The sequence below is a fragment of the Saccoglossus kowalevskii genome, chromosome 3, assembly GCF_978046115.1.
Source record: "Saccoglossus kowalevskii chromosome 3, keSacKowa6.1, whole genome shotgun sequence".
Lineage (NCBI taxonomy): Eukaryota > Metazoa > Hemichordata > Enteropneusta > Harrimaniidae > Saccoglossus > Saccoglossus kowalevskii.
The window spans coordinates 3212815-3229645 of NC_140643.1; the positions used below are offsets into that span (position 1 = coordinate 3212815).

General features: G+C 40.0%; 1 protein-coding gene across 1 annotated transcript in view; it reads right to left on the reverse strand.

Annotated features, from left to right (window-relative positions):
• LOC100375230 (leucine-rich repeat and guanylate kinase domain-containing protein-like) overlaps positions 1–16831 on the reverse strand; it is a 70865-nt gene that overhangs the window by 18282 nt on the left and 35752 nt on the right. Inside the window, exons 12-16 of the mRNA XM_085496690.1 lie at positions 15978–16091; positions 14190–14391; positions 13800–13922; positions 12232–12368; positions 12027–12115 (exon numbers count right to left, since the gene is read on the reverse strand). Coding sequence (XP_085352816.1) covers positions 12027–12115; positions 12232–12368; positions 13800–13922; positions 14190–14391; positions 15978–16091 — 665 coding nt within the window. The remainder of the gene's footprint in view (positions 1–12026; positions 12116–12231; positions 12369–13799; positions 13923–14189; positions 14392–15977; positions 16092–16831) is intronic.

A 16831-nucleotide genomic window follows, 5' to 3' on the forward strand; every position in this document is an offset into this window, starting at 1 on the left:
TGAAAGCAGCCTTAGATACTTGCATGGTAACCATGAAAGCAACCCAAGGTACCTGCATGGTAAACATGTAAACAACCCAAGATACCTGCATGGTTAACATAAAAGCAGCCCAAGATACTTGCATGGTAACCATGAAAGCAACCCAAGGTACCTGCATGGTAAACATGTAAACAACCCAAGATACCTGCATGGTTAACATAAAAGCAGCCCAAGATACTTGCATGGTTAACATGAAAGCAGCCTTAGATACTTGCATGGTAACCATGAAAGCAACCCAAGGTACCTGCATGGTAAACATGTAAACAACCCAAGATACCTGCATGGTTAACATAAAAGCAGCCCAAGATACTTGCATGGTAAACATGAAAGCAACCCAAGATACCTAATAGTAAACATGAAAGCAACCCAAGGTACCTGCATGGTGAACATGAAAGCAGCCCAAGATACCTGCATGGTAAACATGAAAGCAGCCCAAGATACCTGCATGGTAAACATGAAAGCAACCCAAGATACCTGCATGATTAGCATGAAAGCAGCCAAAGAAACCTGCATGGTAAACATGAAAGCAGCCCAAGATACCTGCATGATTAGCATGAAAGCAACCCAAGATAGCTGCATGGTAAACTTGAAAGCAGCCCAAGATACCTGCATGGTAAACATGAAAGCAGCCCAAGATAGCTGCATGATTAGCATGAAAGCAGCCCAAGATACCTGCATGGTAAACATGAAAGCAGCCCAAGATACCTGCATGGTAAACATGAAAGCAGCCCAAGATACCTGCATGATTAGCATGAAAGCAACACAAGATACCTGCATGGTAAACATGAAAGCAACCCAAGATACCTGCATGGTAAACATGAAAGCAACCAAAGATACCTGCATGGTTAACATGAAACTAGCCTAAGATACCTGTATGGTAAACATGAAAGCAACCCAAGATACCTGCATGGTAAACATGAAAGCAACCAAAGATACCTGCATGGTTAACATGAAAGCAGCGTAAGATACCTGCATGGTAAACATGAAAGCAGCCCAAGATACCTGCATGGTTAACATGAAAGCAGCCTAAGATACCTGCATGGTAACATGAATGCAACCAAAGATATCCGTATGGTAAACATGAATGCAACTCAAGGTACCTGCATGGTAAACGTGATTGCAGCCCAAGATACCTGCATGGTAAACATAAAAGAAGCCTAAGATACCTGTATGGTAAACATGAAAGCAGCCCAAGATACCTGCATGGTTAACATGAAAGCAGCCCAAGATACCTGCATGGTAAACATGAATGCAACCAAAGATACCTGCATGGTAAACATGAATGCAACCAAAGATACCCGTATGGTAAACATATATGCAGCCTAAGGTACATGCATGGTAAACATGAAAGCAACCCAAGGTACCTGCATGGTTAACATGAATGCAACCAAAGATATCTGTATGGTAAACATGAAAGCAGCACAAAATACCTGCATGGTAAACATGGAAGCAACCCAAGGTACCTACATGGTAAACATGTAAACAACCCAAGATACCTGCATGGTAAACATGAAAGCAACCCAAGGTACCTACATGGTAAACATGAAAGAAACCCAAGGTACCTGCTTAGTAAACATGAAAGCACACCAAGGTACCTGCATGGCAAACATGAAAGCAACCCAAGATACCTAATGGTAAACATGAATGCAACCCAAGATACCTCCATAGTAAACATGAATGCAACTCAAGGTACCTGCATGGCAAACATGAAATCAACCCAAGGTACCTGCATGGTAAACATGAAAGCAACCCAAGGTACCTGCATGGTAAACATGAAATCAACCCAAGATACCTGCATGGTAAACATGAAAGCAGCCCAAGATACCTGCATGGTAAACATGAAAGCAGCCCAAGATACCTGCATGGTAAACATGAAAGCAGCCCAAGATACCTGCATGATTAGCATGAAAGCAACACAAGATACCTGCATGGTAAACATGAAAGCAACCCAAGATACCTGCATGGTAAACATGAAAGCAACCAAAGATACCTGCATGGTTAACATGAAACTAGCCTAAGATACCTGTATGGTAAACATGAAAGCAACCCAAGATACCTGCATGGTAAACATGAAAGCAACCAAAGATACCTGCATGGTTAACATGAAAGCAGCGTAAGATACCAGCATGGTAAACATGAAAGCAGCCCAAGATACCTGCATGGTTAACATGAAAGCAGCCTAAGATACCTGCATGGTAACATGAATGCAACCAAAGATATCCGTATGGTAAACATGAATGCAACTCAAGGTACCTGCATGGTAAACGTGATTGCAGCCCAAGATACCTGCATGGTAAACATAAAAGAAGCCTAAGATACCTGTATGGTAAACATGAAAGCAGCCCAAGATACCTGCATGGTTAACATGAAAGCAGCCCAAGATACCTGCATGGTAAACATGAATGCAACCAAAGATACCTGCATGGTAAACATGAATGCAACCAAAGATACCCGTATGGTAAACATATATGCAGCCTAAGGTACATGCATGGTAAACATGAAAGCAACCCAAGGTACCTGCATGGTTAACATGAATGCAACCAAAGATATCTGTATGGTAAACATGAAAGCAGCACAAAATACCTGCATGGTAAACATGGAAGCAACCCAAGGTACCTACATGGTAAACATGTAAACAACCCAAGATACCTGCATGGTAAACATGAAAGCAACCCAAGGTACCTACATGGTAAACATGAAAGAAACCCAAGGTACCTGCTTAGTAAACATGAAAGCACACCAAGGTACCTGCATGGCAAACATGAAAGCAACCCAAGATACCTAATGGTAAACATGAATGCAACCCAAGATACCTCCATAGTAAACATGAATGCAACTCAAGGTACCTGCATGGCAAACATGAAATCAACCCAAGGTACCTGCATGGTAAACATGAAAGCAACCCAAGGTACCTGCATGGTAAACATGAAATCAACCCAAGATACCTGCATGGTAAACATGAAAGCAGCCCAAGATACCTGCATGGTAAACATGAAAGCAGCCCAAGATACCTGCATGGTAAACATGAAAGCAGCCCAAGATACCTGCATGATTAGCATGAAAGCAACACAAGATACCTGCATGGTAAACATGAAAGCAACCCAAGATACCTGCATGGTAAACATGAAAGCAACCAAAGATACCTGCATGGTTAACATGAAACTAGCCTAAGATACCTGTATGGTAAACATGAAAGCAACCCAAGATACCTGCATGGTAAACATGAAAGCAACCAAAGATACCTGCATGGTTAACATGAAAGCAGCGTAAGATACCAGCATGGTAAACATGAAAGCAACCCAAGGTACCTGCATGGTTAACATGAATGCAACCAAAGATATCTGTATGGTAAACATGAAAGCAGCACAAAATACCTGCATGGTAAACATGGAAGCAACCCAAGGTACCTACATGGTAAACATGTAAACAACCCAAGATACCTGCATGGTAAACATGAAAGCAACCCAAGGTACCTACATGGTAAACATGAAAGAAACCCAAGGTACCTGCTTAGTAAACATGAAAGCACACCAAGGTACCTGCATGGCAAACATGAAAGCAACCCAAGATACCTAATGGTAAACATGAATGCAACCCAAGATACCTCCATAGTAAACATGAATGCAACTCAAGGTACCTGCATGGCAAACATGAAATCAACCCAAGGTACCTGCATGGTAAACATGAAAGCAACCCAAGGTACCTGCATGGTAAACATGAAATCAACCCAAGATACCTGCATGGTAAACATGAAAGCAACCCAAGATACCTGCATGGTAAACATGAAAGCAACCCAAGGTACCTGCATGGTAAACATGAATGCAACCAAAGATACCTGTATGGTAAACATGAAAGCAGCCCAAGATACCTGCATGGTAAACATGAATGCAACCAAAGATACCTGCATGGTAAACATGAATGCAACCAAAGATACCTGCATGGTTAACATGAAAGGAGCCTTAGATACTTGCATGGTAACCATGAAAGCAACCCAAGGTACCTGCATGGTAAACATGTAAACAACCCAAGATACCTGCATGGTTAACATAAAAGCAGCCCAAGATACTTGCATGGTTAACATGAAAGCAGCCTTAGATACTTGCATGGTAACCATGAAAGCAACCCAAGGTACCTGCATGGTAAACATGTAAACAACCCAAGATACCTGCATGGGAAACATGAAAGCAACCCAAGATACCTGCATGGTAAACATGTAAGTAACCCAAGATAGCCCAAGACACCTGTATGGTAAACATGAAAGCAGCCCAAGATACCTGCATGGTAAACATGAAAGCAGCCCAAAACACCTGCATGGTAAACACGTAAGCAACCCAAGATACCTGCATGGTTAACATGAATGCAGCCCAAGATACCTGCATGATTAGCATGAAAGCAGCCCAAGATACCTGTATGGTAAACATGAAAGCAGCCCAAGGTACCTGCATGGTAAAGATGAAATCAAGGAAAGGAAACTGCATGGTAAACATGAAAGCAACCCAAGATACCTGCATGGTAAACATGAAAGCAACCCCATATACCTGCATAGGAAACATGAAAGCAACCAAAGGTACCTCCATAGTAAGCATTAAAGCAACCCAAGGTACCTCCATGGTAAACCTGAAATCAACCAAAGGTACCTGCATGGTAAACATGAATGCAACCCAAGCTACCTGCATGGTAAATATGAATGTAACCCAAGTTACCTACATGATAAACAAGAATGCAACCCAAGCTACCTCCATGGTAAACATAAAAAGCAACCCAAGATACCTGCATGGTAAACATGAATGCAACCAAAGGTACCTGCATGGTAAACATAAATGCAACCCAAGATACCTGCATTGTAAACATGAATGCAAGCCAAGGTACCTGCATAGTAAACATGAAATTAACCCAAGAAACCTGCATAGTAAACATGAAAGCAACCCAAGCTACCTCCATGGTAAACATAAAAAGCAACCCAAGATACCTGCATGGTAAACATGAATGCAACCCAAGATACCTGCATAGTAAACATGAAATTAACCCAAGGAACCTGCATAGTAAACATGAAAGCAACCCAAGGTACCTGCATGGTAAACCTGAAATCAACCAAAGGTACCTGCATGGTAAACATGAAAGCAGCCCAAGATACCTGCATGGTAAACATGTAAGTAACCCAAGATACATGCATAGTGAACATGAATGCAACCAAAGATACATGCATAGTGAACATGAATGCAACCAAAGATACATGCATAGTAAACATGAATGCAACCAAAGATACCTGCATGGTAAACATGAAAGCAGCCCAAGATACCTGCATGGTAAACATGTAAGTAACCCAAGATACATGCATAGTGAACATGAATGCAACCAAAGATACATGCATAGTGAACATGAATGCAACCAAAGATACATGCATGGTAAACATGAATGCAACCAAAGATACCTGCATGGTTAACATGAAAGCAGCCTTAGATACTTGCATGGTAACCATGAAAGCAACCCAAGGTACCTGCATGGTAAACATGTAAACAACCCAAGATACCTGCATGGTTAACATAAAAGCAGCCCAAGATACTTGCATGGTTAACATGAAAGCAGCCTTAGATACTTGCATGGTAACCATACCCGTATGGTAAACATATATGCAGCCTAAGGTACGTGCATGGTAAACATGAAAGCAACCCAAGGTACCTGCATGGTTAACATGAATGCAACCAAAGATATCTGTATGGTAAACATGAAAGCAGCACAAAATACCTGCATGGTAAACATGGAAGCAACCCAAGGTACCTACATGGTAAACATGTAAACAACCCAAGATACCTGCATGGTAAACATGAAAACAACCCAAGGTACCTACATGGTAAACATGAAAGAAACCCAAGGTACCTGCTTAGTAAACATGAAAGCACACCAAGGTACCTGCATGGCAAACATGAAAGCAACCCAAGATACCTGTATGGTAAACATGAAAGCAGCCCAAGATACCTGCATGGTAAACATGAATGCAACCAAAGATACCTGCATGGTAAACATGAATGCAACCAAAGATACCTGCATGGTTAACATGAAAGCAGCCTTAGATACTTGCATGGTAACCATGAAAGCAACCCAAGGTACCTGCATGGTAAACATGTAAACAACCCAAGATACCTGCATGGTTAACATAAAAGCAGCCCAAGATATTTGCATGGTTAACATGAAAGCAGCCTTAGATACTTGCATGGTAACCATGAAAGCAACCCAAGGTACCTGCATGGTAAACATGTAAACAACCCAAGATACCTGCATGGTTAACATAAAAGCAGCCCAAGATACTTGCATGGTAACCATGAAAGCAACCCAAGGTACCTGCATGGTAAACATGTAAACAACCCAAGGTACCTGCATGGTTAACATAAAAGCAGCCCAAGATACTTGCATGGTTAACATGAAAGCAGCCTTAGATACTTGCATGGTAACCATGAAAGCAACCCAAGGTACCTGCATGGTAAACATGTAAACAACCCAAGATACCTGCATGGTTAACATAAAAGCAGCCCAAGATACTTGCATGGTAAACATGAAAGCAACCCAAGATACCTAATAGTAAACATGAAAGCAACCCAAGGTACCTGCATGGTGAACATGAAAGCAGCCCAAGATACCTGCATGGTAAACATGAAAGCAGCCCAAGATACCTGCATGGTAAACATGAAAGCAACCCAAGATACCTGCATGATTAGCATGAAAGCAGCCAAAGAAACCTGCATGGTAAACATGAAAGCAGCCCAAGATACCTGCATGATTAGCATGAAAGCAACCCAAGATAGCTGCATGGTAAACTTGAAAGCAGCCCAAGATACCTGCATGGTAAACATGAAAGCAACCAAAGATACCTGCATGGTTAACATGAAACTAGCCTAAGATACCTGTATGGTAAACATGAAAGCAACCCAAGATACCTGCATGGTAAACATGAAAGCAACCAAAGATACCTGCATGGTTAACATGAAAGCAGCGTAAGATACCTGCATGGTAAACATGAAAGCAGCCCAAGATACCTGCATGGTTAACATGAAAGCAGCCTAAGATACCTGCATGGTAACATGAATGCAACCAAAGATATCCGTATGGTAAACATGAATGCAACTCAAGGTACCTGCATGGTAAACGTGATTGCAGCCCAAGATACCTGCATGGTAAACATAAAAGAAGCCTAAGATACCTGTATGGTAAACATGAAAGCAGCCCAAGATACCTGCATGGTTAACATGAAAGCAGCCCAAGATACCTGCATGGTAAACATGAATGCAACCAAAGATACCTGCATGGTAAACATGAATGCAACCAAAGATACCCGTATGGTAAACATATATGCAGCCTAAGGTACATGCATGGTAAACATGAAAGCAACCCAAGGTACCTGCATGGTTAACATGAATGCAACCAAAGATATCTGTATGGTAAACATGAAAGCAGCACAAAATACCTGCATGGTAAACATGGAAGCAACCCAAGGTACCTACATGGTAAACATGTAAACAACCCAAGATACCTGCATGGTAAACATGAAAGCAACCCAAGGTACCTACATGGTAAACATGAAAGAAACCCAAGGTACCTGCTTAGTAAACATGAAAGCACACCAAGGTACCTGCATGGCAAACATGAAAGCAACCCAAGATACCTAATGGTAAACATGAATGCAACCCAAGATACCTCCATAGTAAACATGAATGCAACTCAAGGTACCTGCATGGCAAACATGAAATCAACCCAAGGTACCTGCATGGTAAACATGAAAGCAACCCAAGGTACCTGCATGGTAAACATGAAATCAACCCAAGATACCTGCATGGTAAACATGAAAGCACCCCAAGATACCTGCATGGTAAACATGAAAGCAGCCCAAGATACCTGCATGGTAAACATGAAAGCAGCCCAAAATACCTGCATGATTAGCATGAAAGCAACACAAGATACCTGCATGGTAAACATGAAAGCAACCCAAGATACCTGCATGGTAAACATGAAAGCAACCAAAGATACCTGCATGGTTAACATGAAAGCAGCGTAAGATACCTGCATGGTAAACATGAAAGCAGCCCAAGATACCTGCATGGTTAACATGAAAGCAGCCTAAGATACCTGCATGGTAACATGAATGCAACCAAAGATATCCGTATGGTAAACATGAATGCAACTCAAGGTACCTGCATGGTAAACGTGATTGCAGCCCAAGATACCTGCATGGTAAACATAAAAGAAGCCTAAGATACCTGTATGGTAAACATGAAAGCAGCCCAAGATACCTGCATGGTTAACATGAAAGCAGCCCAAGATACCTGCATGGTAAACATGAATGCAACCAAAGATACCTGCATGGTAAACATGAATGCAACCAAAGATACCCGTATGGTAAACATATATGCAGCCTAAGGTACATGCATGGTAAACATGAAAGCAACCCAAGGTACCTGCATGGTTAACATGAATGCAACCAAAGATATCTGTATGGTAAACATGAAAGCAGCACAAAATACCTGCATGGTAAACATGGAAGCAACCCAAGGTACCTACATGGTAAACATGTAAACAACCCAAGATACCTGCATGGTAAACATGAAAGCAACCCAAGGTACCTACATGGTAAACATGAAAGAAACCCAAGGTACCTGCTTAGTAAACATGAAAGCACACCAAGGTACCTGCATGGCAAACATGAAAGCAACCCAAGATACCTAATGGTAAACATGAATGCAACCCAAGATACCTCCATAGTAAACATGAATGCAACTCAAGGTACCTGCATGGCAAACATGAAATCAACCCAAGGTACCTGCATGGTAAACATGAAAGCAACCCAAGGTACCTGCATCGTAAACATGAAATCAACCCAAGATACCTGCATGGTAAACATGAAAGCAACCCAAGATACCTGCATGGTAAACATGAAAGCAACCCAAGGTACCTGCATGGTAAACATGAATGCAACCAAAGATACCTGTATGGTAAACATGAAAGCAGCCCAAGATACCTGCATGGTAAACATGAATGCAACCAAAGATACCTGCATGGTAAACATGAATGCAACCAAAGATACCTGCATGGTTAACATGAAAGCAGCCTTAGATACTTGCATGGTAACCATGAAAGCAACCCAAGGTACCTGCATGGTAAACATGTAAACAACCCAAGATACCTGCATGGTTAACATAAAAGCAGCCCAAGATACTTGCATGGTAACCATGAAAGCAACCCAAGGTACCTGCATGGTAAATATGTAAACAACCCAAGATACCTGCATGGTTAACATAAAAGCAGCCCAAGATACTTGCATGGTTAACATGAAAGCAGCCTTAGATACTTGCATGGTAACCATGAAAGCAACCCAAGGTACCTGCATGGTAAACATGTAAACAACCCAAGATACCTGCATAGTAAACATAAAAGCAGCCCAAGATACTTGCATGGTAAACATGAAAGCAACCCAAGATACCTAATAGTAAACATGAATGCAACTCAAGGTACCTGCATGGTAAACATGAAAGCAACCCAAGGTACCTGCATGGTGAACATGAAAGCAGCCCAAGATACCTGCATGGTAAACATGAAAGCAGCCCAAGATACCTGCATGATTAGCATGAAAGCAGCCAAAGAAACCTGCATGGTAAACATGAAAGCAGCACAAGATACCTGCATGGTAAACATGAAAGCAGCCCAAGATACCTGCATGATTAGCATGAAAGCAACCCAAGATACCTGCATGGTAAACATGAAAGCAGCCCAAGATACCTGCATGGTAAACATGAAAGCAGCCCAAGATACCTGCATGGTAAACATGAAAGCAGCCCAAGATACCTGCATGATTAGCTTGAAAGCAACCCAAGATAGCTGCATGGTAAACTTGAAAGCAGCCCAAGATACCTGCATGGTAAACATGAAAGCAGCCCAAGATAGCTGCATGATTAGCATGAAAGCAGCCCAAGATACCTGCATGGTAAACATGAAAGCAGCCCAAGATACCTGCATGGTAAACATGAAAGCAGCCCAAGATACCTGCATGATTAGCATGAAAGCAACACAAGATACCTGCATGGTAAACATGAAAGCAGCCCAAGATACCTGCATGGTTAACATGAAAGCAGCCCAAGATACCTGTATGGTAAACATGAAAGCAGCCCAAGATACCTGCATGGTAAACACGTAAGCAACCCAAGATACCTACATGGTTAACATGAAAGCAGCCCAAAATACCTACATGGTTAACATGAAAGCAGCCCAAGATACCTGTATGGTAAACATGAAAGCAGCGCAAGATAACTGCATGGTTAACATGAAAGCAACCCAAGATACCTGCATGGTAAACATGAAAGCAACAAAAGATACATGCATGCTAAACATGAATGCAACCAAAGATACCTGTATGGTAAACATGAAAGCAGCTCATAGTACCTGCATGGTAAACATGAAAGCAGCCCAAGATACCTGCATGGTTAACATGAAAGCAACCCAAGATACCTGCATGGTAAACATGTAAGTAACCCAAGATACATGCATAGTGAACATGAATGCAACCAAAGATACCTGCATGGGAAACATGAAAGCAACCCAAGATACCTGCATGGTAAACATGTAAGTAACCCAAGATAGCCCAAGACACCTGTATGGTAAACATGAAAGCAGCCCAAGATACCTGCATGGTAAACATGAAAGCAGCCCAAAACACCTGCATGGTAAACACGTAAGCAACCCAAGATACCTGCATGGTTAACATGAATGCAGCCCAAGATACCTGCATGATTAGCATGAAAGCAGCCCAAGATACCTGTATGGTAAACATGAAAGCAGCCCAAGGTACCTGCATGGTAAAGATGAAATCAAGGAAAGGAAACTGCATGGTAAACATGAAAGCAACCCAAGCTACCTGCATGGTAAACATGAAAGCAACCCCATATACCTGCATAGGAAACATGAAAGCAACCAAAGGTACCTCCATAGTAAGCATTAAAGCAACCCAAGGTACCTCCATGGTAAACCTGAAATCAACCAAAGGTACCTGCATGGTAAACATGAATGCAACCCAAGCTACCTGCATGGTAAATATGAATGTAACCCAAGGTACCTACATGATAAACAAGAATGCAACCCAAGCTACCTCCATGGTAAACATAAAAAGCAACCCAAGATACCTGCATGGTAAACATGAATGCAACCAAAGGTACCTGCATGGTAAACATAAATGCAACCCAAGATACCTGCATTGTAAACATGAATGCAAGCCAAGGTACCTGCATAGTAAACATGAAATTAACCCAAGGAACCTGCATAGTAAACATGAAAGCAACCCAAGCTACCTCCATGGTAAACATAAAAAGCAACCCAAGATACCTGCATGGTAAACATGAATGCAACCCAAGATACCTGCATAGTAAACATGAAATTAACCCAAGGAACCTGCATAGTAAACATGAAAGCAACCCAAGGTACCTGCATGGTAAACATGAAAGCAACCAAAGGTACCTCCGTAGTAAGCATTAAAGCAACCCAAGGTACCTCCATGGTAAACCTGAAATCAACCAAAGGTACCTGCATGGTAAACATGAAAGCAGCCCAAGATACCTGCATGGTAAACATGTAAGTAACCCAAGATACATGCATAGTGAACATGAATGCAACCAAAGATACATGCATAGTGAACATGAATGCAACCAAAGATACATGCATAGTAAACATGAATGCAACCAAAGATACCTGCATGGTAAACATGAAAGCAGCCCAAGATACCTGCATGGTAAACATGTAAGTAACCCAAGATACATGCATAGTGAACATGAATGCAACCAAAGATACATGCATAGTGAACATGAATGCAACCAAAGATACATGCATAGTAAACATGAATGCAACCAAAGATACCTCCATGGTAAACATGAAAGCAACCCAAGCTACCACCATGGTAAACATGAATGCTACCCAATTGGTATTATGGTTGTGAGGTAGGAATAGACACTTACTTGTTCATCAACTGATCAATTGGTCTGGGAATAAGTCCTGCTGCAGCAGCCTTTGCTGCACTCAGACGACGCTCATAAGATGCTTGTTCCTGGCAATAACAAGACACAATAACTCATCAGATATGCAAAACAAATATATGTATTTTGTCACAATGTGATGAGATAAAATATATTGACAAACGTCAAAGGAATGCATTTGACATACCACTGAATTTTTAGATGGTTCGCGTCTGTTTCTCATTGCCTGAGTCATCTGTTGTGATGCTGTATCAATTGCTTGTTTTGACCATGTCTTTACTCCACTACCAGACATTGATCCATTGCTGGATCTCACTGTGTTCGCTGAAATTACAAACAGCATAATTTTGGTGTGGGTACTATCAGTTTAATCATAGACAGGGTCTATGGTCTAATTAATTACAGTATATGTGCACCATAGGAGAAATTGACTTAGATAGGCAGCAGGAAAGGAAGGAACATGCAATCAACAAATTTCGAACAGCATAAATAATACACGCCATGCATGGCACAGTCCCCGTTAGATATCGAATTTAAGATATATAGTTTTGTTTATAGTAATATAGCTGGAATATGACCATGTCAGGAATATGATTTTTTAACATTAAAATGATTGACATTTGTATCTGATCGTCAAACAAGTAGTGTCCATATTGAGAGATATTGCTCTGGAACAGCATTCAAAATCAGCCATTTTAAATACATGTATATATATATATATATATATAACATGATGTATAATGAATATATATAATTTGAATATAATCAGTCAAAGCATTTAAGAGATATGGCTCTAGAAGCCCAATCATTAAAACAAAATGGCCGCCAGTCAGCCATTTTGAATCTGATCTGAAAAATAAAATGATGTGCATCAGGAACCCGTAATGTCTAATGTATGTATCAAGTTTGAATGAAATCCATCCATAAATGTCAGAAATGCTTGATATTTGATGATTTTTTTAGCACAAAAATGACTAACATTCGGCCATTTTGAATAGGATTGTCAAACCAATATATCTGTCCATCTATGACATGATGTATAATGAATATTTAAAATTTTAACATAATCAGTGAAAGCAAGTCAGACATATGGCAGGAGAACCACATTCATTAAAACAAAATGGCCACCAGTCGACCATTTTGAATCTTATCTGAAAAACAAAATGATGTGTATCAAGGTCCTATGATGTCTAATGTATATACCAATTTTGAACAAAATCCATCAGTAAACAGCCGGAAAATGCTTGATTTTGATGATTTTTAGCACAAAAATGGCCGCCATTCGGCCATCTTGAATCAGATCGTGAAACAAATTGATGTGCATATGTATGATATCATGTATGATGTATGTGTGAAGTTTGATTGTGATTGGTCCAGGCATTTCTGAGATACAGGTCCGAACGCACGCACGCACGCACACACACACACGCACGGACACATGGAGGTCAAAACATAAGTCCCTGTTTCCAGACTGTGTCTGAACGGGGACTAAAAAGCTTGTAATGATGAATACAATAGCATGCACACCACCATTATATTATTCTATTGATTAATCAGCCAATAGAATGATGCATTCATCAATCCAAGGAGGCAGTCCTGGCTTCACTGTTGTTTTCATTATAACTTGTGAGAATGTTGAACATCAACAACCTCTAACACCCTTGACATCATGGAGGGACATTTGTTTAGTTTTTCAGTGTTCATTATGAAAAGAGAGAAGATTAAGCTGAACTGCGCAATGATGTATTTGCTTACCTGTAGTAGTAGTCTGTGAATCAGTAGATGGATCATCTGCAATTGGATAGCCTTGGGTACCACTAATACCAAGATAATCCATGACTAACTTTTTTAATTTCCGATAAGCTTCCATGATATAGCCTGTAATATAGCATATATGTTATACATTCTGATATCTGTCATAATCAACAGTTAAAAAAAGAGATCCTTGACCCTTTTCAATCTTTGTGACAACTTTTGGTTATAACTATGGTTGATCAAGTCTTAGATACTATATTGAAGTTTAGTTAAACAGTCATTACTGTAATGTCATAGGGGTGTGGTGCTGCTAGAACACTTTGAACAGTATGCACTACAGTATTGGCAATAAATGAAGCGAGTGTATAGATCTTGGCAATAGTCACTTACTACTGTCTATTGTCATATCAAAAAATCCAGGATTCTGCTGATTCAATTCAATGTAAAGTTCATCTCTCTGCAATACTTGTTCATTCTGTGACACAGTGAAATGTCCTCTTTCATGTAATCGCTTACTGTGAATGGTCTTATCTAATGGTATTATCAGCACATACCTTGGCTCAAAATAGCTATGTTTTAACACCATTACACCCTGAAAATGAAGAAAAGAAAGCACAAACTTTATAGAATTAAATTGGAATGGTCTATTGACTATATATGGTATTTTATCTATATGTAATCTGTCGCATACAACTTGTTTACCACTTCCGTGTGACTGAGAATGTTCGAGAACTGTACTGTGTCTGGGTGGAATTTTTAGAAGCTGGTTGAATAGGTAATAGGACACTGTAGAAGGCAATAGAAGGTAATGGAACATTCTAGAAATTTGTAGTAAATTCTAGACTCATTATGTATGCTGATGTAATGGTCTATTTATAGACAGTGTGGGTATATATAGGGGAGTTGTTCAGCACTGAGATCAGACTGGAGATCTCGTTGAATTGTATTGGAGTTTAAGTATCTAGTTATTGAAGTAGTGGAGTTTTACCGCGTTATTGTACTTGATGTTTGCAGAGTATAATAATACCAGTACCAGTTGAAACCTCATCTGTTGGCTCCGTGTTTGTATGTTATCATTGCCGCCAAGGAAGTCTTTCTGTTACTGTTGCCATTTTGGTATTCACACCTTATTCACACAGCGGGATGGTCGTTAGCTGTGCATGCATGGGAATTGAGTTCCAAGCAACATTAACAACACACGCTAAAAACGCAAAGGCTCATGGGTACACGCTTGTTTGTAAACAGTGACACACTATCTGACGCATGTGCAGGTGACAACTCCCCCGTTTTAAGAGTGTATTTTATACCTAACAACAGAATGACAGTAAAGAGATGATGCACTCTATTTGATTCAGAGGAATATGCCTTCTTTTCTTTCACTTAATTCAAATAATTCTTCAGATGTACTTGCCCACCCTATCAATTCTACTTCCAACCACACATTCATTAGTAGCAGGGTTCATACTACACATATATATTGTCAAACTTTCACAAATGATGAAGTGAATGAACATATTAAGCAGAATTGTGCAAAATAAATTTTCATCAAACAAAATGGCTGCCAGTTAACCATGTTGGATTGGATCATGATAAAAATCAACTTTTGTTGATGTGCTAGAAAAAAAAAATTCAAAAAGTTAAAACTAGTAAAATTTACTACAAGGATATGTTTTGCCTCTTAAATGATGAATGTGAGACTGAATGTCAGAATATTGGAATGCACGTTCACTGTATGATTTAGTCTTGGTGCGTGGTTTCGTTAATATAAGAACGTCTGATGACGAAGGTAATTGTCTAGCGGGATGGTATTTATGTAGAAGATCTGACCGGTGTCATGGGCCAGTGTTACTTATTGATAAGTAGCATAAACCTGAACTTTTATATTCAATGCGTCTGGAAGCCAGTGAAGCAATTTTAAAAGTTGTGAAACGTGAAAAGATAAACCTCGCTTACAGACAAGACGAGCTGCTGAATTCTGAACTCGTTGAAGTTCTTCATCAAATAATCAGTGCATTCGACTAATAAGCTATTGCAATAGTCAAGACGAAATAGTATGAGAGAACAGGCGAGAGTTTGTGTTGCTTTCGGTGTAAGATAGTGGCAAATAGAAAAAAAATACGTCTTAAAATATGTACTTGCTGCGACATATTGATATTATTGGACGAGTTTATTACTTACCTCTATCTCCAAATGTACAATACAGGCAAGACCTTCCTTAGCAATGCTTTCAATAGCATCCATACTTAGACCATACATACTTCCAAAATTCTCATATGTCAGGATGAACTTGCCCTAAGAAAATAAATCATTTTAACACATGGTCATCTCATCATACAATTTCACTGCAGGTACTTATATGAAATAATATAATAAAAATATGAGAGAAAATGACACAATAAGTAACATATGGACTTTATAACCAAATATCTGCCACATGTGTGAATATAGACTAACCAAAGTGTGTTCAATATCTGCCACATGTGTGAATATAGACTAACCGAAGTGTGTTCAATATTTGCAACATGTGTGAATACAGACTTACCAAAGTGTGTTCAATATCTGCCACATGTGTGAATACAGACTTACCAAAGTGTGTTCAATATCTGCCACATGTGTGAATACAGACTTACCAAAGTGTGCTCAATATCTGCCACATGTGTGAATATAGACTTACCAAAGTGTGTCCAATATCTGTCACATGTGAATAAAGATTTACAAAAGAGTGTTTCAACATCTGCAACATGTGTGAATATAGACTTACCAAAGTGTGTTCAATATCTGCAACATGTGTGAATACAGGCTTACCAAAGTGTGTTCAAAATCTGCCACATGTGTGAATACAGACTTACCAAAGTGTGTTTCAATATCTGCAACATGTGTGAATATAGACTTACCAAAGTGTGTCCAATATCTGTCACATGTGAATCAGAAAGACTTACAAAAGAGTGTTTCAACATCTGCAACATGTGTGAATATAGACTTACCAAAGTGTGTTCAATATCTGCCACATGTGAATACAGACTTACCAAAGT